This window comes from Serinus canaria, chromosome 4 (genome assembly GCF_022539315.1).
Source record: "Serinus canaria isolate serCan28SL12 chromosome 4, serCan2020, whole genome shotgun sequence".
In the NCBI taxonomy this organism is placed as follows: domain Eukaryota; kingdom Metazoa; phylum Chordata; class Aves; order Passeriformes; family Fringillidae; genus Serinus; species Serinus canaria.
This window is the reverse complement of record NC_066317.1, coordinates 53,346,020-53,370,788: the sequence shown is the minus strand read 5'-3', so window position 1 is coordinate 53,370,788 and position 24,769 is coordinate 53,346,020. Positions and strand designations below refer to the sequence as shown.

General features: G+C 38.8%; 2 protein-coding genes across 3 annotated transcripts in view; one reads left to right on the top strand and one right to left on the bottom strand.

Moving 5' to 3' along the window:
- Positions 1-3,080: 3,080 nt before the first annotated feature.
- Positions 3,081-4,621, top strand: SOD3 (superoxide dismutase 3). The gene is made up of 2 exons (XM_009099859.4): positions 3,081-3,232; positions 3,704-4,621. Exon 2 carries the CDS (start codon positions 3,720-3,722, stop codon positions 4,443-4,445), a length of 726 nt encoding a protein of 241 aa, XP_009098107.1. The 5' UTR covers positions 3,081-3,232; positions 3,704-3,719; the 3' UTR covers positions 4,446-4,621.
- A 708-nt stretch (positions 4,622-5,329) lies between these two features.
- The window catches only part of CCDC149 (coiled-coil domain containing 149), a 51,437-nt gene continuing 31,997 nt past the window's right edge, over positions 5,330-24,769 (bottom strand). Inside the window, exons 10-13 of one of the 2 annotated variants that reach the window (XM_030239185.2) lie at positions 19,012-19,088; positions 13,856-13,963; positions 8,814-9,398; positions 5,330-8,191 (exon numbers count right to left, since the gene is read on the bottom strand). In XM_030239185.2, the coding sequence (XP_030095045.2) occupies positions 8,815-9,398; positions 13,856-13,963; positions 19,012-19,088 (769 nt within the window). In that variant the 3' untranslated portion in view covers positions 5,330-8,191; position 8,814. The remainder of the gene's footprint in view (positions 8,192-8,813; positions 9,399-13,855; positions 13,964-19,011; positions 19,089-24,769) is intronic. The other variant, XM_050973916.1, reaches the window with a different exon arrangement.

Below are 24,769 nucleotides of genomic sequence, written 5' to 3'. Positions count from 1 at the left end.
CAGGCTTTGGCTGCAGACCCCGTTGCAGGTACCAGGACACGGCGGATGTCACACGGGGCTGGGGCACACGGCACATGTTCCACACCTCACCAAACTCAGTACGTGGAAGTTTGGCTGCCTTGCAGTCTCTAACTCCACACAAATGCTGAGTGCTCCTGCTGCTGCCTGATGAGCCACCAGCACAGCTGGCTCCCGTGACTCAGAAACGGCAGAAAGTGCCCAAAACCAAAGGGGCAAATCAGGTGCCCAAGGATCTTGACTGTTTCCCTCAGACTACAAATGTCCCCTTTCTTTCAGCTGCTCCAGCCACTGCCATATGTGGAGAAAAGCAGTAAGGTCCATCACTTACTCCCAAAGACATAAAAGTTTCCTTGTCTGGGTGTTGTTTTTATAGAAAATTATTCTATCAAAAAACCAATGAGAGCAGATGCAACTGCTGGAGACACAGCAAAAGCTACAGCTTGCTATAAAAGGATTCTCCCCTATGCAGTGTTTTTCTCATCGTGTTTAACTCTGTGCTGGACAAATCAAACAACAGGATGTCAAACAGCAGAGTAATGCAATAGGAATGGTCATTGCAAAACAAGCCCACCAACCATCTAACCCTGAAGGTCACAGCATGGACTGAGAGCTGGTGAGCAGAGTCTGGCTAAAGAGCTCACTGTAGAACAAAATATTTCCTAAGCAGCCTAGAGAGCCTTGCAGAAGTTGTTTTGACTAGTCTGTCTTGTACAGCCCAGGAATCTTTAGGACATTACTTGAAACTCAGGATACAAAAGATCTGGTAGAACTGGAACAAAAGCAGAGGTCTATTTTTTTTTAGAGCAGTGATTGTAACACAAGTGCATGGTCAGGTCACTGTGGGCTTTCTTCCCAGTAACTGCTGTTTGCTTTAAAGGCTGTCAAGCCCATTATTCACTCCTCTTTGTAACCAGAAAATTAAAACACAGGCAGTGGGTAACAACAGACTTTAATGATACACCTGGTCAGAACTTAGTGACCATCTTTCAGGCTCAAAATGAATGCCAAATCACCCTGGCTATTGCATTCCTTGTAGTTATCATCCCTTCTCCTTTTTAGAATACATCTTTCTGACAGCAGCCACAGCTAGTATTTCCTTTTCATTCTCTGAAGTGCAGAGCACTACAAATACATCATTTCGCTTTGCTGCAGTCCTTTCTGTCCCTTTGATCATCTCCTTTACACCTGCTGCATTTCTGCTTCCCTCCCTCATGTGCAGTACATCAAAAAAGAGCAGCAAGTAGGTAAGTAGGTTTTTCCAGGGACAGAATCCCAGCTGGGGTAGACAGCACAAATGCCACTGAAGCCAGAAACATTGCTGTATTTAAGCCAGCTAAAATTCTGCCCCTAGTAGGTATTTCAAAATGCCTTATAATTCAATAAAAGTTTTACAATTATCTTCTTGGATACTGTCTGCTGGCTAAGGAATTTCCTTCTAAAAGTATTAAACTCAATTGCAGTTCACTACTTTGTGACTCAAGGAGTAAACAATCATTGATGCTCCTTTCTTCCTTCCATTTGTTGTGACCCCTTAAAAAATGGTTTATGCTGCTAAGAAGTAATTTTTCTAATAGTACCTAGACTGGATGTTTGCTTCCTGTATTTTACAAACTTAAACCTTTGCATTTGGCTCATCTTAGCTGAACATTTTTGTGTCTATTTATAAAACTTGATTATAAAACTTTCAAATGCTTTAAACCCAAGCAATTTCATTGTATTACCACACTGCAAGTACAAGCATGGCCTTTCCCAGCTCAGAGGCTGCCCGTGAATGAAGGTGGGATGAGCTGCAAAGGAGGCGGCGTTAGGCTTGGGGTGATGGACGGTCCTGGTGCCCAGGAGCACAAGGATCTGAAAAACTTCTAAGTACTCTGAAGAAATACCAGTTGTCCTGTTACACATATTAGGAACTGAAGCCCAGAGCTAAAATAACACATTCAATATCCCAATATTCAAAATGAAGTTAGTTAATTCTGTATTTCCCTGGCTAATGATCCGAGTAGTTGACATTCCTTTAGCTCTACTCTCCCTCATACATAAAGAAAAAAAATTGTCTTTCTCACATAACTGAGTATCTTGGGTCTGATGTAGTATATGATACTGGTAAGATCATTACACACGATTTTACCATTGCAGAAGCTGACAGTCCCATTCCTTACCCAGCTGGCAGAAGACGTGAACTGGGAAAAGGGATTTTCTTTGCAATTTTCTTGCATTAAGAATTGTTTCAGAGTAGTAAGAGCTACTCTTTTCTCTCCACAGAAATCTCACCCTGTTAAATTGATCTTTCGACAGCCAAATCCACATTTCAGCTACATCACTGGGAAGTGCTGTGGGCAGGGCAATGCCCCTGAGAGGAGAGCATTTCTTAGTTCATGGGATGATGAAACACATGTGAACTCTCCATGGTCCAGCCAGCTTCTGAGCAACTTCTCTGCACCTCAGTCTGATGTTGCACTGCCTCAGTACCACTTTCTTCTCTCTTAGGAAAGAAATCACTGCTACTTAAAAAAAAAAAGGAAAAAAAAAAGCAGAAGGGCTTCAGTGAAGCAGATATGGAAGAGCAGATGCTAACTAACCCCCAAACTTCAAAGGCATCATTGACATGTACCTCAACAATTACACTTTAAACTGTTTCTAAATCCACAAAAACTTTTGTACACATCCATATAGAAAAGTTTGTGTTGCCCAAGCACCGGTTTCACTTTTGATTAAAGGAAAAAAGAAAACTGCAAACTACCTCTAGACAACCAGCACACAAGTGAGCAACCACCCAGCTGTGCCTTAATAAAGCTTCTCCCTCTCCCCTCCCTGCCTGCTCAAATTCACTTGTTTTAGATGAGTGCATGAAGTCACCAAAAGGCAGATTAATTTCAAAGTGTTGTGGTTTTTTTTTTTTTTTTTTTTTTTTTTTTTTAATGCCTGTGAGGACCGAGAGTCAGACTAACTAATTCTACAGGAAAGGATAAAACATTCAGCCAGCCCAAAGCAAAAATGCCTAGAACTTTCTCCCCTCCCTTCCTTCTTCCCTCTGTCCCGCCTCCCTCCCCTCCCACATCTCTCCCGCCTCCCCTGAGCCAGCGTTACCTAATTTCTACACAAACACGCAGTTTCTATAAGCATCACCTTCAAGCAGCTCTGGCCTTGTGTCCGGTCACATCTTGGTTTAGGGGAGCAGAGGTGAAGAGCTACTACTGAGGGGTTCTGCAAGGTAATCAACTTGTTGGATTTTTGCTTTTTGTTTGTAATGCCTAACTAATGGTTAAGTAGATGGACCAAGAAAAAACTTCCTGGCAAACTGCCTTGCTGGAATTTGTTGAAGTAGAATAGCCTACTTTTCTACAATACAAAAATACAAACTCAGAAATAGATTTTAAAACATTTTGGCTTGCCTGCTTCTTGCAGGGAAACAGAGGTAGTTTTTGAGATGAAGATCTAATTTAAAATATGTAATCACTAGAATTTCTTTTAGCCATGGGTGCCGGTTGTATGTGTTTAAATACATGTATGTATTCTGATTGAGTTTCAGTTCATCACATTAGACAGGTTTAGCAAGCAGCAGTCCCCTGGGACCGTGTTCCAGCTGTTTCACTCAGGCACTCACAGCCGGTGGGGAGCTTTCTCTCCAACCATACTGCTGCAAAACGCCCTGAATTCTTTCTACCTTCTGTATCTTTTGCAGGCTCGAAATTGCCAAGATGTTTCTGATTCTTTCTCTGGTCACTGGGCTCACCCTGGCTGCCTCTGGTGTCATGACAGACAAGGAAACTGACCCACGCCAGGAGTCATTGCATGAAATACAAAAACAAGTGAACGACCTCTGGCAGAATCTGCTCTACCCAGTAACACGTGGTAATGACACTGATGGGATGATTTACGCCACTTGTGAAATGAAGCCCAGCTCCAAAATAGATGCTGACAAGCCACAAGTGACTGGACAAGTCTTATTCAGGCAAAGTTACTCATATGGAAGACTGGAAGCCTTATTTTACTTGGATGGGTTTCCATTGGATAACAATCAATCCAGCAGAGCTATACACATCCACGAGCTTGGAGACCTCAGCAATGGCTGTGATTCTACAGGGGGACACTATAACCCTTTCAGAGTGAATCACCCTCGGCACCCAGGAGATTTTGGCAACTTTCTTCCTAAAGAAGGCAAAATCAGAAAATACAAAACAAACCTCTTTGCCACGGTCTTTGGTCCATATTCCATCATGGGCAGATCTGTTGTGATCCATGAGCAGGAAGATGACATGGGCAAGGGCAATAATAAGGCCAGTTTGGAAAATGGAAATGCTGGGAAACGTCTGGCTTGCTGTGTGATTGGGATAAGCAACAAGAACTTGTGGGAAGAGAAGCTGCCTGAGGTTATGGACAAGAAGAAGAGAGGGCTCAACAGAAGAACGTACAACCAGGCTTAGGCGAAGTCCAAAATGCCAGCTACAGCCTGGGCAGCACAAAGTAACTCAGGCTGTGCTGTTGCCCACTAAGATATATGGCTAAAGGATTCCTATTTGCTTGCTCCTCTATGAAATGTATATCACTTTTGTAGAGCTTCCTTTATGTAAGCCCATCAATAAAACCAGCATCAGCTCAATATTGTGAGTGTTTTCTTGAAGGAGAAAAGATTCCCTTTTATGCAGTTTGGAAGCTGAATGCATGTCAGCAAGAGTGCAGGGTGTGTGGGCTAAAGAATCTGTGCACTGCAAGGGTCTTTTATGTACTGTTAGATGCTAAAGGAAAAAAGTAGGAATTTGCCTCTCATCAAACACTCTTCTGTAGTTAGGCACCAACTTGAAAGCAAAAAGGTCTCCATGCTGTTAACAGTGTTGGGTGTTGTGTTGCAAGACCTTGGTAGTGGATTTCCCCTAGAAATAAGGGAAAGTACAGAAATTTCTGTGTTGAACTTAAGATCCATTAAGTTATTCTGCTTCTGTAAGTCTCCAGTCTGTGCCTGTTAGTAACAAAGTTATATACAAAAGTTATAAAGCTGCCCTGTTATTAACAAAGTTATTTACAAAAGTTATAAAGCTGCTTAGACAATGATGATAAAGTTAGATCAGGGAGAAATATTATTTTCAAAGCAAAAAAATACTGAGTGTTTTACTTCATACAAAACTGTAGGAATAAAGTCAATTTGGGCAGGGAGAAGTGACAGTAAAAAGACTGAAATAAGATAATTAATTTTAACTTAATAAGGCTTTACTTTTTAAATTTAACACAACTCAGAATATTAAAACCACTCCATGGTTATCATTCATCTTATATTAAGAAGAGAAAAGGAAACAAGCAGGTAGAACAAGTGTATCAGTAAATATTTTTATTAAAGATGACAAAATTTATTAATATAGTTTAACCACATTGTGCTGTTAATCCAGGCAGCAACAAAAGACTAGTTTGCAAATAAATTAAACTGCATAATTTAGAAAGCAAACTACAAAACAGAAGCTGGTAAACAAAATGCTATCTTTTAGAAATGCAGCAGATTTTCAACTTGATCTCGGTTAAGATTCTGAAATACATTCCTGAGCTCATAGGATCAAAGAAATTCCACTGTCTTTATTATACAAATTCCCATATGCTTAAAAACAGTCTCACTTAGAAAAGAAGCAGCATTCTAAAAGATCCTTCTTAATCTGTCATTTTCACACTCTTATTTTACAAATTCAATGAACATTATTTTTCCAATAACACATTATCATACTTTCAAATGAAGTCCTTCTCACACATAATGCATGAGTTCACCTTTAGGTACGACAGCCTCCTTAAAATCAGTTTGTGAAATGCAGCTTTTCCATACTCCTGCCACAAAATTCCCTTCCCAGTTTGCTTACCCAAAGCCCAACACCAAAAAGGCTTACATGCCTGGTTGTGAATTCTGCACTTCTAAAGTAGTAGAAATAGGGAACACAGGTCTTAAAAAACAAAAATCAAAACCAACCCCTCCAAATCCAAGGTAAAATTGAGTCCACAAAAAACCACTAGTTAAATTTACTGGTGGGGAAAAAAAAAGTTATATTAGCACAACAATATCAATTACAGCAATATTCGAGGAAGATACTGACAAGAATATTTAATTACTTATCACCTAGTGCAGCAACAATGTCTTACTTTTACAAGTCTCCTTGCTTTGAGGTCTTGTGTTCCTGGGATAAAGCTAAAAATGTAGCTAGAATACACATTTGCTAGAAGAGAAAAGAAAGGCCCAGAATTGCAGCAGTGTCATCACACTGGAAATGAGGTTTTCAGAGAGCTAATGTGTCTTACTGGAATTTAGTGATTGCAAAGATTTAAAAATTACATCTAAGATGGAGAATGGTGTGTGGACATTTATCAAGACTCCCTAATTGTTGGGTTGTACATCATATGCTCTCCCAGAAAATAATCAGCACATGAAGCACTAAAAAGCTGTTGATCCAGCACTGCTTCAACCTTACACCAAGCTCTTCATTAACTAATAGCATTAACTGGCTGTTAAGGGACTGTGAGCAAAATGCTCATTCTCACCTCTCTGGGTCAGGAAAGACACAGGGCAGGGAAATAGTAAAAGACCCTCAATGTTTCTGAGCTCAACACATGAAATCTTGACCTTCTTATTTGCTTGCCTCAGTTCTGACTGCATTGATATTTCGCTCTGTGCAGGATCAGTCTGTGAAGGATGGAAAAAAATACATCTCAAACAAAATGCTACTTCATGTGACATTCAGGCATTAGAAAAAAATCCTGCACATTCTCCTAGAGATTTTAGTTTCTACAGCTATTTTTCTCCAAATGAGTCAGTAATGCAGTCAGTTACAATTACTGGGAACATCTTAACACTCTTTCAAACACGTAAACTCTTGGGTTTTTTTCAGGTAATGAGGAATTTTAATGGTGAGCAAGATAACAAAATATAAACATTTTACTGCTTCATGTCCCTAATAGCTTAACTATTTATATAACTTTCGTTCCTAAGGTCTGCTGCTTAACATCAGTGGAATGCTGCAATGTCCAATTACCCTTAAAGACAAAGTACACATATTTGAAGAGCACTGTAAGTATGGCTTTGTATCCTGCAGACAGACAGTGAAAGGGTTACACAAATGCACCTGCTAGGGAAAACACATGAGAACAGAGACAAGCCACATTTTTCACCTTCTATCACTCCTTATATTTATGTGTAATAATTTACATACAGCCTTTCTTCTGCTGAATACGAACCATTCACAGGCTCTGACACCTTGATTATGGCAGCACCTGCTACCTCATCTTACACATACAGAAGAGTTTGTCAGTACTGCTAATATAAACTCTCTTTATGCAGTAGCTGACAAGTGGGCTGTAAAAACTTGCAGCTGGCAGTTATTTGTCAAAGAAGTACTTATTCTGGGAGGGATTTCCCTTTTTATTAGTAGTATTTTATTAAATTTGCTTTAATTCTCTCTGATTGGTTTCAAGTTCTAGGAGTGAGAAATGAACATTTACAGACAATTAGGTCCCAAGCCAGCAGAAAAATTGCCTTGATGGCTGCTGGCCCTCAGAAGTTCCACAGCTGCAGAGACTATTCCTTATGCTACAAACAGGAGAGGAAAGACCTGCCTCCCCTTCCCCAACAGCTGCTAACTTCAACGTTAAGTATTCCCTCGTTGCTGCCTTCCTAGAAGCAGAGTGGCACAGCTCCAGCATCAGGACCAAGCCAGGGAATGACACAGCAGCTCCCTTTTCCCCCATTATTATAGGAATGTTTTTCTATGACTAAACCTCTTCAGGAGAAGTTTAAAAAGTGGCAACAATGCAAATAATCCTTCTGTCATACCACAGACTGGTGAAATGAGGAGGAAAGGAAGAGTTACCCTTAATTCCAAGTAATAAGAAAATAAAAAAGACATAAAATTCCTTTAGAAATGAGAGCACAGATGGAGTAGGCTGAAACCTATCACCCATTAACTAAGCCCAAGGGCCCGTTCCAGCTCCTGTAAGTAGAGGAATGCAATTCCAGAAACTGACAGCCAAGTAAGCTGAACAGGACATCACTGGTTCTCTTCTTGCTGTTTTCTCTGCTTTAGAACAGCACTGCTGTTTCTTACAGTAAGACTTCTGGCTTCTCTAATGCTGTTTCCTTCAGAGCTTCATTAAATTGGGCTCTCAGTATCTGGTGAAATAACTTGCTTCATTTTCATGAGATGAGCTGGGAGAGGAAAGGAAAAATTTTGTACAGTTGACAAAACACAAAGGTATAAAGGTTTGTAATGAGAGAACTATATACATGCAGGGATGGTTTTCAGAAACTTCCTGTAAGGGAATAGTGATCTTATGCTAGGGATGTACTGACAGTCACTATATGTAAAGAGAAGCAGAACACAGTCTGAGAAAGAAGCAAAAGCTCGCAGCCTTAAGGTGCTTCTCAATTTATCACTCCAAATTTTTCATCCTTGAGAGACATTTCTCAACATTAAAATAGAGTCCAGCACTAGGACCATACATGTTTCAGGAGCCTAGTGATAAGATAAATCATTATCACTGGCCTCTTTCCTACACTAATGTAAATTACATCAATTTATACAGAAACTTCAAATCATTACAAAAAAACCAACTGACTAAACCTCATCATTAATTCTTTCCCTTAGGTAATTTACAGTTTTGGTACACTACAGCCAGAACTAACAGAAAAACATATTTTTTAAAGAATTATTAACAGTTCAGTATAAAATAATCAACCCTACAGCACAATATTTTACTGATTATATCTGCAACAGCACAGACACTGCACAAGGATTACAGTGAGATGCTTGAGGGCCTGGATTTCATACCTCAAGCCAAACTGTTATCCAAATATTCACGGTTTTCAGCAGCATCAGATGGTTTCTTGTTTTCAGATTCAGAGAGCTCCTCAAAGCTGTTATTTGTGTCTGCAGTTTGAACACTGAGCCCTCCATGCCTTCCAGCATCCTCAGTATGCATCACATCTATGGTGCTGCTATTTTGATCCTCTCTTTCATTTGGAATTTCACAATCTCTCTCTAAGGTTTTGTCATTGTCTTTCAGGGCCTCAGTTTCACCTGTTCGTTCATTCTCAGAGTTTGAGGGATCTGTGGGGTCAGATGGATCAGGGCTGGAAAGTGGGAACTCTGCCTCTGATGAATCATTAAGCTCTGCTTCAAATCCCACGCTCTGCTCCCCCACAGGAGCGCCTCCTCTTTTCCCTTCCAGTTCTGCAACTGTCAGTTTAATTATCTGATTTCCAAGCTTGTTTTTGTCTTCTTCCTCAGAAGGTAGCTGGGGTAATGAAGGGTAAAAATGTTTATTTTGGATTCTATTATTTAAGTTTGTTCCCTCTGGAGCCAGAGATTCACTTGCAACAGCGTAAGTTTCATCACTTTCTCCCTTCTGTTCTGCTGAAAGAGAAATGGAACAGCAGGATACTCAAGTCATTTGGAGGCATTTGTTATATATATGATCTGAAGAATATTTCAACCAGTGCTGGACCAGAGAGATGTTTATCTCAGTAAGGAATTTTTAAGAGTGCTTCCCTATCCCTCCCATGCCTATTTCTTAGACAATAAACAATCAACACTAAGTTTCTGGCTGGACCTGGCCCTGTTTTGGAACCTATTTTTCCCTAATATCAACAATTCTAAACTCAGACAGCACCATACTGTAGAACAGCAAGGTCAGGAAAACTTTTCTAGAGGAATATCAACTCCAAGCAAGGCACTTAGCTATGGAAATTTTTGGCACAGCTTACCATTAATGCCCCCATCACTACCAATTTCAGGGGTTAACACGAGCTCCATTTATTTGGAGCTTTTTACAGGTTTTCATCCAATAATGAAGTTTTGTTATTGGTCCTCCAACATTTCTCCAAACATAAAAGATTATTTTGATTAGGGTAACAGCATAAAATGAAGCAGCAGCACAAGAATATTAAGTATAACATTATACTAAAATGCAAACACTGAAAAAAGAGTCAAAATAGAGAAAAAAAATCAATGTGCAAACAAACACCCTTGTGAAAGTGTCCTTTAATGTGCCCATTAAAGGACAGGAAGCCTCACTAAAAATAAGCTTGCAAAGTAAAGTAAGAAAAATTAGGAAATGCCAAAAATGAGTCTGCCTTGAGAGCTTAAAATTACTCTTGTTGTGCAGACACATTTCATTTTACTATTTAAGAATTTACTCCATTTCTCTCACAGGAATCCTGCTTCACACAAGAACGGGACTGCCTGGCTACAGAGGACCAGCCTACTGTCTCTATTATACCTGCCTCACTTACAGCTTGGGAGCTACTGAGTGAATGAGACCAGGGTTGGCATGAAGGGAGCAGACACTCTTTACTGCTAAGAAAGCAACAAAGCTAGGAATGAACTCTGAAGAGCTGGAATTTAAGTCTGTGGAAAAGGCATGGATAAATTAACTTTTAAAAGGTGATCACCCACTGGATCTAAGCCTCATTATCTGAGAAGTCAGCTGGAAAACTCGGAGCTTGATGTGCAGTACTGCTCTGCTTGTGCTGTACATCAAAGTGCTCCAAATGAGGCAAAATGTATGTACCTCCAACTAGCACTTGAAATTAGCAGGGACTCTACCTTCCTCTTTGCATTCCTCAGTTTCCTCTCTCTTACAGTAGAAAAACACCAACCTATCACCTTGCTGCATTCTTCTGAAGAGAAATTGTCTCAAAGCACTAAATCACCAGAGAAAAGTTCATAGAAGAACAGCTCTGTTTTCTTCAGGGTATGCCTGAAATAGCACCCAGGCAGTACAGGAGGGACAAGGCATTCAACAATGGAGGGGAAAAACCCTGAGCAGCTGTTCATTAGCAGCTGAGATGCTCAGGTACAATCCATCCCATGACACTATCCATCCTGTGCATCAGATAAAGGGAGATTTCGTGGCACAGGACAGGCTTGAATTCATATGATTGTACTCTGTCATTATGCATGTTCACACAGGAACTGCACAGTAGATCTCACAGACATCCACCATCCAGCTTAACTGAAACAATAACAACAAGTGCAGATTAAAGGAGGCTTTTATGAGACCAGGGTAAGCAGATAGACTGGATAAAAAAAGCCTGCAAAAGCCCTCTGATTATCTACAGATCTAGCTAGAGCAACACTTGATGCATTATAAAATGTTCTAATGAAGAATAAGTGTTTGTTCAAAAGCTAAGAAGATTTCTTGAGTCAAACAGGCACCAAATATCTGTGCTACTCTTTAAAAGGCCATAACTGACCAATGTCACATGAGATTTAAGGAAGAATTTAATTGCTATTGTGGTTATCAACTGTTTCCACTGAACTGATCATTCAATTAATAGGAAAATAAGAGTGGTTTTGTTTTTATTTCAGTAATACTTTAACCAAGAGTATACTTGTTTGATGAATGATGGTGGATGAACACATTCCTGTTTTTTTCCCAGTTGTCAAGGTCCCCCAGATTTTGGAGGTACATGGTATAGATGAAAAATTGCAATATGCACCAAGTTCCTAAACCTCAAGAGCAGTCATTCTCTGTGCAGAGTGGTACAAACCAGACCTGGGTACCATTCCCATACAGACACTGACTGCAGACGAGCTGTGTGACTCCAAGCACAGGGATATGCCCCACAGCTGAAAACACGCTGCTTCCTTTTCAGGCTTTGAAGGGAAAATAACAGCCCCAAACATCCTTCAGAAAAAGCATTTGGAGCATCTGGAGCAGCAGGTGTTGTGTCACCTACTCCTAGAAACTATGGTGTCCCCTGCACAGCTGGTCATAGATATGTGCTCATTTATGCCACCAAAAAGTTGGCCCACAGAGGTAACTTTTGTCTCAGTTCTCACTGCAGGTTATCAGATATATTGGGACATAGATAAGGGGAAACCCAAGCTTTTAGTGTAGGCAGAACAGTAACTTCTTAACCTGCTCCAGTTTGATGACAGAATTTCTATGATTAACCTTGGTTCTCATTATGGTCATGGGACAGAGAGGAGAAAAGGAGATGACCTTTTCTCCCTATGACTCCCACAGGTCTAATCCTGGTCTGTCCTTTCCTATCCAAGGCTGTTTACTCCTGCTCTTCTCTTCTCTTCCCCTGCCTATCTTTCTGTTCCTGCTCCATATCCCCTTGGTTATCCAGCCCCTATACTCACTGTGCCCATTTTTCATCCACTTTTCAATATTTTTTAATCACACCTTGCTTTCACTGCCAGTGTTCTGATTCCTCACTCCTGCTGTGCTCTGACCTCTGCTCAGCCACATGCAAGTCCCTCCTCACTCAGACTCCATCAACTTTGTCAAACCCCATCTACTCGGGTCCTGATCTTGGCCTTTCTTCCTGCTCTGCTCCAGGTTTTTTTCTCCTCTAAGTTTATTTTATCTCAAAGGAATGGTGCATACAGAGTTTTACCAGCACTGGTGGCACAAATTAAGATCAACAGAATAACTTGTTTGTTTTTAGCAGATGAGATTTGTAAGTGAATCACGCTGAATGAGGTAGAAACTCCAGACTGCTTCCTCAGGCTGGAAACCTTTTCCCTAGATTTCAAATTCCTATAATTATAGATACAGGAAATGCTTGCATATTAAAAAAAAAAAACAACCAAAAACCCAACCCAAATTCAAACATACAAAAGACAAAAAAGGCCCACCAAAATCCCACGTGGTCATCTGTATTTAACACACACAAAAAAAATTATTTGGCTATCTAAAAAAAAAAATTAGCTGATGTAGAACACACAACGTGGAAAGCTTCAGCCCAGAGTTATGGTTTGGCAGTGTTACAAAGCAACAACAAGAGGGTCTGATGAGATGTGACAGGCAGATCAGACTGCAATCACAACTGTAATACCAGCCTCACCTAGGACAAATATGGAAAGAAAAGAGCATAATGGCACCAAGTAAATACTTTCAAAAACTGCAGATTTAATTAAAAATCAACATTTAAGTAGGTAAAAAAATGAATATTTATGAGTTATTATTACTCACCAGAGAACCATTCATTACAGTTTCACTTCTTATTTTTAGCAAAAATATCATCTGATCAAGATTATAAAAAAAGATCAGCCTTGCTGTCACATTTTATCAGATAATGACATGGACTATAAAGTCAAAATTAAGCCAGAATCTATTTAGTTTCAGGACTAACAAATAAACTGTTTATGATGCTTCATGGTTAGCTGAGAAAGATCTGGGCATATCATAATGTTATGCCCATTAAAGACTTTATCCAAATGCCAATAAGCAAATATAATAATCCATCTCCCATCCATTATGAAAAACTAAGGAAAAACATATCAATGTTATCAGCAACTGTCAAATGAAGTTAAACTTGACTTTGGGGAGATGTTAAAGCTTGCTACTGGAGAAGGATTTTTAACAAAACACATGTAAGACTATGAAAAAAGCAGTCAATTTCTCTGGGAAAATGAGTTGGGTATTTCCATTTACCATGTGCAATCAGGAAGCCATTCATCTAGACATCACCTATAATGCAGGAAAGTGCTAAACCAGTTCCACAGACTGCTTCCTACTGTGCATTTTAACTGAGGGGAAAAGTGCAGGAATCAGTTAACTGCAACACAAATGGCATGAATAACTTCACACAGTGTCATGTTATCCGGCAGGAAAATTCTCTGAGCTGTAAGACCTGATCCCTAGCCTTAGCAATCCATTCAATAGTAACTTTTCAGTCATTTCTTTGCTATTTGTACTGGGACCATCTATCTGTTTTACTTGGGGACGATGTATTCAATCTCTGTGATCACTGAAACTTTGCCTTCTGCTATCCCAGCATGAAAATTTATTACATTTTATTTGGAAAGAAATGAGTGCTCAGCTCTCATCATGTTCTTACGTCCCAGGTGCTCACCTTGTACTTCAGTTCTCTGAGGCTTATCAGCAAACGCTAACAAGGGTGACCTGGACCGCTGTACCACAGGCAGGGCTGGGTCACTGAATGTTATCGTATCCTTCCCACCTGGAACAATCACACTGTTAGAACTGCTGGCTCACCAATTACAACCACTGTGCATCAGTGATGTTCCCTACAAATTCTTAACAATGATATTGAAATGTACAGAACAGGAAAAGCATCTCAAATTATCCTTTCACAGCATGGAAAAAAAATACTCTGTACTGGAGCCACAATATGCAAGGCAAAGGCAGAAAAACTGCATGTTTTTATTTGCAGTACTGAGTAAAGGCCAGATTTTGAAAGACCAGGTGCTGTATACAGCAAACTGAATTAGCAATTAGAATTCAATTTAAAATAGTAATAATCAGATCATACCAAAGTAATGGATCACTTGCATGACATTACCAGCAAATGTTCAGCACTGACTCTTTACTCTCTATTATTCTGTTCCATGTGATACAAGCAGGTTCATCATTACGTAGCTTTATGCTTCAGATTAACATATTATCCTGCAATGCTTCCTTAAAAAAACCCTAAAAACTTTGCATAATTAAGAACTGAAGGAGCAAACAAGTACACATTGCTGGGAAACAGGAGGGATTTTAATCTGAAAATTCCCAAAACATTTCTGAGCATTTTAGTTTTAAACCAAATGGAAAAAGGCAATTTTCCAGCTCTTTTGCAGACAAAATAGTGCAAGAAACCCTTCATCTGAGGACTCTGCTGTAGATGCTTAGTGTTTACAAAATTTAGCCATGCAGAAAGGAACACCTGCAGATCCTTTAGGAAGTCCTCCACTATTCAGGATGCTCATTTTTTTAGTGACTGACACTACCTTAAACCTCGAGGGGAAACGGCAGGAAATGTGCAAGATCAGCTAAGCATGGTGTTTGTGTGGCCTCCAGAACAAGTGCCAACTGATAAGTAATGGCTGGGGAGGCAGCAAGACACTGCTCTATTTATCTCCATGAGAACGACATTTATGTAACAGCCACTTCGCCCCTCTAAATCTGTTAGTACGTTTCACCTTAAGGCAACATCCTAAATCTAATCACCCATCCAAGACAAAGACTTTCAAGAGAACACCAGGTCAGGAGATACCTGGAATAAATCCAGCTCTGAGAAAGTTCTGGTGCATACTAAGGAATGATGAAAGTCAAGCTGTTCCCATGGATTCTAACTGGACCACTCCAATCCCTAATTCCTTTTAAGAGCAGTGGCTGCAAATATCTTGATCCTGAAGGTAGTAATGATCATTTTATACCCTTGCCATGTCGGGCAATACACTGCAGCAATATGAATGCAATTCATGCTTTTGAAGCATGAATCTTGTGGAAATTTGATCCCCCTGTCAAGTATGCATCAGAATTCTGCCTTTGCCAGACTCAGTAATAAAAACCAGCATTAACTAACAGCAAAGAGGACAACCCTCCCACTGTAAGACAAAATCAATTAAAAACATAAAAAGTGCAAAACAAATCCAACCAATATTTCAAAATGCAAAAGCTCCTAGATGAATGTACTTTCCTGTAACAATGAAGGAATTTTGTGTTGGAAGAACCAAATTATACAGGGAACTTGTGGTATGAAAATACCCAACAGATATTCACACACAGTCAGAAGCAGCCACATATCCAAAAAGATACAAAAGAATCCCATGGAAGAAGTAAAAAGATGATGAAAAAAAAAAAAAAAGGGTAGTGGTTTTAATACGAAAGTAAAAAGCAGAAGCTTTTTAAATTTATAAATAAAAAAAAGTAAAGCTTGAGCTGAAGTCCCTGAAGATTGCAAGACAAGCTTCACAAAAGATACTTCTTGACTTTCCAGCCAGCATTTACAGAGTAAACACATTTACTTTCCCATTTTTCTCTGAAAACCAGCCTGGTTACAGAAAATAAAGCTAAGCTCAGTATCCACACATCTTAACAATAGATGTGACCCAAAGAGTCTGATGAATATTTATTTATTAACAGCGATTCACATCCATTCATGAAGGAGGCACATAAAGGTACTGCTGCACTACATTCTGTGAATCATGATCTGAAGCTGGATTACACACAAAGAATTTCAACTAGCTGCTGTGTAAGCTCAATTTCACAACTTATATAGCTTCATGTTCCTCTAATGAATTTTTCAAGGACTATAGTGAAAAGTATACGGATCTCAAAATTCCTATAAGTTTTCAGTAATAGTAAATTTTTCATTTTCTTCTCCAGTGTTGGGTGTTTTCTTATAACCTCTGCTGCACCCTATGCCACTGTAACTGGCTACAGCCACAGCAGCTGCAGAGCCCTTTAATTCTACCCTGCCTCTGCTCCATGCTGATTACTGCAGGGCAAGAAGTAGCATTGAAACTCTCTTATCATCCCACACAGAAGAAGGCTGAGTCATGGTTGGCTCTTTCTTAGACTTTTTTTTCAGTGCAAATCTGGAATTTTCAGGAAATGATAAATTTAAAAAAAATACAGAATTACCCATCTGAATGTCTAGTGACATCAGACTGCAAAAAGAATTAAATGGTGCTTATTATGTAGTGTTATTGAATGCATTTAACTTATTTGTGTGCATATTTCAACCACAATGTAGCCAAGACAAAGCAAAGAATTAAATGCTTCTGTGAACATCGCATTCTCTGCTTCCTTCTTAAGGGAAGCAGGATTATAAAAAGAAAATCAAAGCCGAATCTATGCCCAAACTTGCTTTCTTTTCAGCAATGAAACCTCACAAGAGATTCACTTAACTAAAGCCCATTTTCGAAGCAGGGCAATACAAAGTCTGGTAGGCAGAACTTCCACTGGGAAATTTTACCTTCTCAAAAATTAAATATGCACTTCCTGTTGATTAGCTTCCCCATAGTTCATTCATGGCTTTCTCAAAAAGCAGATAACAAATATGTCACCTAACAAAAAAACAGAGGCATTCAAGATCTTTCTTCAATAGGATCAAGTATATTAACAGCATTTGGAAGATATTATTATCATGGTGACAGTGAATGTTATAAATGTTATATAAACAACGATGACTAAGTAGGAACATTAACTTCAGATTAAAATCCTGCAATTTGTAATGTGCATTTCTTTCAGTGCTAGAATGAACATCAGCTTTTATTTGCATTTTTTTTCCAGTGACAAAAAAATTCCACTCATAACCAAATAATATTTTTTCACTCGGGATTTAAGACTGACTAGATGAGATACTCTCCATCTAGATGAGATACTAGATGAGATACTCTCCATGTTCTGTTCCTCACCCAAGCCAATATTCAGCTGCAGAAACCATTGTGGTATTCCCACACTAATTGTTACATCCTGTTGTTTTATGGAGCGGAAGCTTTACACGCTCTGAAAAGGAAACTGGTGACCCACCAGGTGTTGCAAGGCTCTTTTTGACCACCCCAGGATTAGAGTGCACTTGGAAACAAAAGTGCACTCCTGATTTAAAAGGCAAGCAAAAAATCAACAAAATGTTAGGGCTCAACAGAACTCACAATCCAGTGTAAAATTCCTTTAAAAATATATAAGATCATCCCCTCTTACTATAGGGGATGATCTGTAGAGCAGCCTCTATTTCTCCTGTGGTCATCTAACTCAATTGACTGAACAACTTAATCTGTTGGATATAAAAATGTTCAGATAACATTTCCATTTATTTACATGCAATGACAATATTTAACGTACTGCTAGGATCAGTTACTAAAAAAATACGTTAAGCAGAACCTACTCCCAAATCCCACTGAGACATTGTAGCTCAGGCCTTCAGGCAGCAAAAGAAAGAAAGGAAAGAGACAGTTGTTATTGTATAAACATTAATTTGATGCTTTACCTACACAGATCAATATGGTGCAAGAAGTTCCACTTCCAGTTCTTTAAAATACATTTTGCAAACATGCAAAGTGCTGCATTTATTAGTGTAAAAATTTTATGGAATACTAGTCTTGAAAAACAAAACTAAACAAACAAACCCCTACAGTACCTTGAACCAGTGAGTCTGAAAGACATGTTTGCAGTAATGTACTAAACTGCATTAGCAAGGTCTTAGACAAACATTTCACCTTCATCTCTTGGAGAATGCAGGGAGGCACAACTGCAGTAAGTACACTACACGTGTTAGGTGACTAACTGTGGAGAAACCCACGGAAACAGATTTGGACCTTCAGTTTTGGAAAGAGTCAAACAGGACTGACAAAGCCCAAACAGGCAAGCTGAAGCAGAACCACACCACATCAGCCCAAACAGCTGAACAGCACAGGTTTGTTACAAGGGGTCTTCAGCTCCGTCAAATGTTTTCTTCTAGATGCACAAGTTAGGTGGAAAAACCAGAGCCAAGAAACTAGAAGCCTAAACCACTCTTTCCCACTCTTACTAGCACTGATAGGAATCTGTAAACAACAAAACCTAATGATGCCAACACCACCTACAAAGTAGCATAATTTACAGTGGTTACAGAAGACACAATTAGGTGCAATGGGAAGAAAAGAAGCAAGAAAGTAAATGTAAATTAAATATTGCACATTTTCCTAACAACAATGTCTATTAGGAAGCAGATTAATCTCCCATTACTTGAGTAATTTAAAACCAAATACAATACTTAAGGGACTATAGGGAATAAGCCTGTTCTGGAGAGATGGACTAGAAAATTTAGAACCATTTACGTCTCCAATTTCTAGGAGTTTATGATTCTACAGAAAAGCATTTAAAAACAGTAGAAAACAAAATCCGTGGTTACAATAAGTACAAAATTAATAAATAAAATTGGTTGAAAAACATAATGACCAATGACCTGTGCATCATTTTATGCAATGTTTAAATAAAATAGTTCACTTTTTTCTTTGCCTGCTGTCTATGGAAATAATTTGATTACTTCAATATTTAAGCCTTTTTTCAGCACTTTTCATGTTATTTTCAATACCTATTTGATTTAAGAGTTTACAAAATCTAGTGATTTTTGCTTTCCACTTAACATTTATTAGACATTTCTAATTTTGCAAATGTGGTGAATAGAACATTCACAAGGTAACTGTCATAAAAACAAACATGTCCAAACTTCTCTTAAATGCAAACATACCCTTGAAAATTAAATAATGCAAACTATTTGTTTGAAATTTTACTAACCTGGAAGACTCCACAAGCCAGCAATTTCCAAAGTTCTTAATTTCTTTTCGAGTTCTGCCACTCGATTACCTAGAATTCTTTGGAAAAAGAACAGCTGTTATACCAAGGTAACCAAAGCCCAATTAGTTATATGACTACAGCTGAATTTTAAAATTGCTACTTAACTAGTGAAATAAACCTGCATACAGTCATCTCTTTTCACTAACAGCAATGGACAACCTCTCCCGGAGTTAAAAGAAAATTAAATATATTTGTCTAATCTATACCATGCTTTTAAAAAAGCAAAAGGCCTAGGATGCAACTGGACATTCTATCTTTGCAGTAAAGAGAAAGAAAAGCAACTCACAATATTTCTATCTTTTCACCTGCAAATATGACTTTATTTTCTTTATAGTTAAAACCAAAAGGTAAAAGCTACACAGACAAAATATGGAAAACTCAAGACAGCATCCAGATTGGCTCTGAAGTTCCAAGACATACATTTTTGCTAGTCCTTTATTCAGGGAATATTTTCTATCACTAAGATTGCTTAAAATGGTAAGGAATATTTTTTCTATACACCTTATTTATTTATTTATTTATTTTTAGTACTGAACTGCTTTCTACTTCACTAAAAAGCTTCAAGCTCTTTAATGCCTTTACCACCCACTCAGTATTCACTGTATTTCTTGGGTCGTGTCTTCTTTTGTATCTGACTTCATACACAAATACTATTTGCAGTTAGCTCTCCTGCAGGATTTAACTTTTAGTCTTAATTCTCTCCCCAGATCAAATGAGAGATTTCTATCTTGAAAAGAAGGCTTGTTTCTCCAGTGAATTTCTGCAAGTGTTTCACAGGCACAGCAAGTCTGCTAGAGTCAAAATCTTTAAATAAATCCCAAACAATACTCACTAGCCTCAGAAACGTAGACAAGGCAGCAATTCTAAACATGACAGCAGAGATTATGGACAGCAAGTTTTACTCATCAAATTACAGCAACAGGATAAATCAGTTAAATTTGAACTGAATGCTGAGAAGCAGCATATCCCACCCCAGCAAGGCAATAGTATCTTCCTGTGCATAGCAGAGCTGTGTAATACTGCACTGAGAGCTCCTCAGCAAGGGCTTTATGTGCAGACATTTGAGCACACTGGGAATGTCATTACTGACAAGATGGCAGATTCTGGGAAGGACATGAAGAGTAGCATACCTAGCAAATATCAAAGGGGCTAGGAAAATTGATTAACAAGGACTAAGCATTTTTGAAATCTCTACTGTGAGGGCTTTGCAATGACACAATAAAAGCCTAGAAGTATTTTAAAAATTACAAAAATATCAAGATGAGAGACAGAACGTAAAACAGGAAGAGAAAGCTTGTAAGAAAGCTTATAATAAACATCAAAGAAAGCACTGAGAGGTACAGGGGTGTGTGTCAACTAAAAAGAACAGTCCATCACATTCAAAAGCAGAGGAGAAAAGATGAAGCAGTTACGTTTATTTCCCCAATGAAACTTAGTATTTCAGTAGGTTAAAAAGGTTATGATGGATTTACTACTGTCTTCTCCAATTAAAAGCAAAATTATTCAGGTCCAGATTTCACTTTCAGAATGCTTCCATCTGGTATGAGAAACTCAGCCTTAATAACACTATTTTCATAACTCTGACATCCAGCAGTTGGGCTCTGCAGTACAACAAACCAGCTGACAGCAAAAGGCAGGAGCAGCTTTCAGGAAACTCTGCCTTGCACTGGGAGCCCCTTCCCACCGTCCTGCCTAAGGCCTCACCAAGGGTCAGCTAAAGAACATGGAATTCCCCACGCTAAGAGGGGAACAGAGAGACATGATGAAAGACTTCTTCCACATTGTGTTAGTTCTGACAGGGAACTGACAAAACATTGTTGATTTGGCTAATGATTGTCACGACAAAGGAGTCAGAATTTTAACATGTCTAATCCTTATTATTTTCATTAGTAGTTAACCACTAGTTCCAGGGCAGAAAACAGGGGAAGGATGCTGCCCTCCCTGCCAGCTAGCTATACCAAACACATCTCAACCTTCTGTAAGAAGTTATTGCTACTGCTCTTGTTACAACGGCAACATCACTTTTCTCTTGCTTCTCTTAAATTTTATAATTTATTTATCAGCTGTACCACACTAGTTCTTATAGTTTTGGAGAGAATATACCCTGATAATACCTACTGAATCCTCTGAAGAGGCACTGAGTTATTTTTTTTAACCTTTGTTGCAGGTTCTCATATAGAAGGATGACTTTGTGTCTCAGAACAATGCTTGGCAACAGCAGAGGACAATATTTAACCCCACTCCTTTCATTCAGGAAGAGAGCAAAATACATTTAGTGATATCATTCTAGTTTGCTAAAAAAATCCCATTATTTTAAGACAGGTATGGGAGAAATAAAACCTAAATAAAGCTGCAAGTTCTTATAGCAATAAATTTTTGAAAGATAAATGTGTAAGCTATTCTGAACACAATGTGGTTTATCACATTTCTTCCTTTCCCCTGAGACCTCCAGATAATTTGCCAACTCCATACATGCTGTGGGAAGACTGAGCTGTGGTGGCCTGGGTAGGCCTACCTGGGTGGGTATTTTTAAAGGGGCTGCATGGGCTGGTAGCACCCAATTCCCTAATCTATTTTTTAATCTCTAGACACGGTGAACCAGATCCTGCAACTAAAACAGAAGGATTATGTCACAGACACAGGTGATAGCTATTTCCATTGTTCTCTGGTCCTGTGCCTAATGCAACAAGGGAGTTGGTATAGACCTCCCTCCAGGATAAGGTTTTACAGAAATCTGTGTTTGCACAACAGTAGCAATGGTCCCACCTGAGCTCCCTTCACCTGACTTTAATTTAGCTCTTGCTGCAGAAGACATACACCCTCATACAGATACCATCATCTAAATGCCTGTAAATAGGACTGCCACAGTCCCATATCTGGCTCTGCACCTCACATGGAAACATGTGCTCAAGTTACAGACTGACACAATTCTTTTTGTAATTTTGGACATGACTGAACTTGCCCAAGTTAGAAATGTTAAAATTAGTGCACTATATCTAACCACCACAGCAGCTTTTACGCTGATCCAGCTTGCACAAGTGCTGGCAATTTCAGGAACAAATTGCACTAAAAAGAACAGCTAATAAATGGTTTATTGCTGGTAGAATAAAAAAGGATGTTTATCCATTTGCTAAGCAGAGTTAGGACAATTTGGTTTTGCATTTATGGAACTGTTTAATCTTGCGACACACTACTGCGTAGAGAATTAATTTACAACTGCCTTTTCAAATTAAGCTAATGGGCTTGTGAAGAAAACACAGGACGTTACTTTAACTTAGCATTAGTAGCTACCAACCACCTTGGAAAAACAATCTGGTTTTTTCCACAACAACTTCTTTTTTTCTGAAAACTGGGGATAAAAAATGAAGGCTAGATATAGCCTACTTGTCCCTAGGCACATACTCCCACAGTTCCTTCATGCCACATCTTTAGAAGAGTGGCAATAACAGTAGTGTCTTCTCCAAGAACAAATGGCAATGGATTTTTTTAAGAACAGTGTAAGAACAGAAAGTAAACTTCAACAGAACATCCAAATTCCAATCTACACTAAAAAAATCCACTGTCTTGTTATTGCTTCAGTTGTTCAGAAAGCAAATTCAACATTCTGCTATTGTAAACTTATATAGCCAACTCTCAATCTGCAAGCTACCAAAGAGGTCTAGACCTCAAAGTAGGTTAACTGTATGGGGGAAAGTAAGTTCATATGGTCTGAAAAATCTCATTTACTGATAGCGAGAGAATCATAACTAGGTCATTCACCCATCAAATATCAAATGCAGAATTTTCTCCACAGAAAGAAAGAACCACCTCAAAATCTCATGTTCTTTACCCAATAAATCTCACTTTCTTCAAACACCAATCTGAAAGAGTAAATGTGTCCTCCAAATATGCTCTTCGCAGAGGGAAAGACTGCTGCCTTGTGATTTATGTAAAACTTCTTATCACTACAGTTCTCTCTAGCCTCACACCTTCTCAACTTCCTATTTTGAATGGAGAAATGTCTTCAACAAAAGAATACATCTTCTAGTACCAGTTTACAACCCTGTCTTTTTAACTTGTGCACTGATCATACACTCCCATCTAACCTTCTTCAACAGGTGGGCAGTTTCTTTCCCATTTTCTCAAGTCAGCAGACTTTTAACTTTTTACGTGGCAACTAAGTGCCCTCATTTATTTGCATCTCAAATAAAGGATGTTTTTCCTTGATGTCCTACCTGCATTTCCCTTTTTCACATTAAATTTTTATGTCTTAGGTGTTTCCACTTGTAGTGGTTCCTATTCCTCCTAGCTCCTTAACAGCTTCTTTAATCCACCTAAAGTCAAAAGTGACAAAAAGAATGAGAATACCACAAAGGAATGTTTTTGAGGCTCTTCACTCAACTTGATCAGGATTTATCTATATTTTTTTTCCCTGAACCATCCTGAACTGAATATAACACTACAGTTCTGCGAACACTCTTGACTCTGGACTGGTATGGACTGTCACTTCCTTCTAAGACCTGATCTTCTGTTGGCCATAGAATAATAGTTTGCATTTATCCAGTCTATACTCTGATGGCTTTATGTGACCAGTGGGGCATGCAGACATAAGGATCATATCTCCTAGTGTGGGTTATCTCAAGACAACCCATGCTCAGTGGTTGAAAGCAGAAAGAGTACTATCAGAAAACAATCATTGCAATAATATTTGAGAGATGCAAGAGACTGCATATCACCAAAGAGGAATACAAAACTAAGAGCTTTGCAAAAAAAGAAAAATTATACAAAACAAAACACTGGGTAATGACACAGTATCAGGACGTAAAAGGCAAGGATTGGTTACACCAGGAACAAAAATAGTTGTTCTGTTTTTCTTCTGATGTTACATTAGCAGTAAGAAGGGAGTAAGCAGCTGTTAGCCCTTCCTTAGCACTGCTCTGTGCAGCATCTCCTCTTGTACTACAGGCCAAGAATTGACTGGGCTGCCATCAGTTAGATCTGGGCTACATTTTCACCACTTTAGTCTCCTTTTAGCTGATTAGCCATTTGATGTCTCAAAAGTATTAAAAGTGGCTATTAACTGCTCCTCCACTTCTGTTGCCACATCACTCAGAATTATGCAATGGAGTCTGCCTAATATCTAAGTTATCAATTTTCAAAGTGAATCATCCATTCTAGTGTAATACAGTTTACTTCAGTACTACTTCTTTTCAGGGAAGATCTCTGGCTGTTGCTGGCATCTGGTCCTGATGTGCTTTTGAGAAGCCTGAATAACCTCTGATTACCAGCAGTGACTCAGGGTTAAAAAAAAAAATTACAAAACAAAACAAAAAAAAAACCCAACAAAAACTCACTAACAAAAAAAGAGGGGATGAGCACAAAATCAAGGAACACTTTCTAACTCTGATTTTTATACACTGTATAAGGACAATAATATCAGAATGTCACAAAATGTGTAAAAAATTTTTATAGTCTGCCATGATAGGAACTGTACAAGCCACAAAGAATTCTACTGATGAGCAGAACAGCTAAGAGTAAACAAATTCTCTTTTAAAGTTCAGTTCAGATTTAAAAAACCCATATAGTAGCAATCAAACTGTGTTTATCTGCTTCAACTTTTAGCAAAGTAACTATAGGAGCAACAGGTATTATCTGTATGACACAGGCCACTTAGCATTTGTCAAATGTTACATTAACCCTTTCAGACTCTTTTCTAGGA

Bases quoted from the DNA above. Each gene is read 5' to 3' on its own strand.
- SOD3 (XM_009099859.4), top strand. From the start codon at position 3,720: ATGTTTCTGATTCTTTCTCTGGTCACTGGGCTCACCCTGGCTGCCTCT.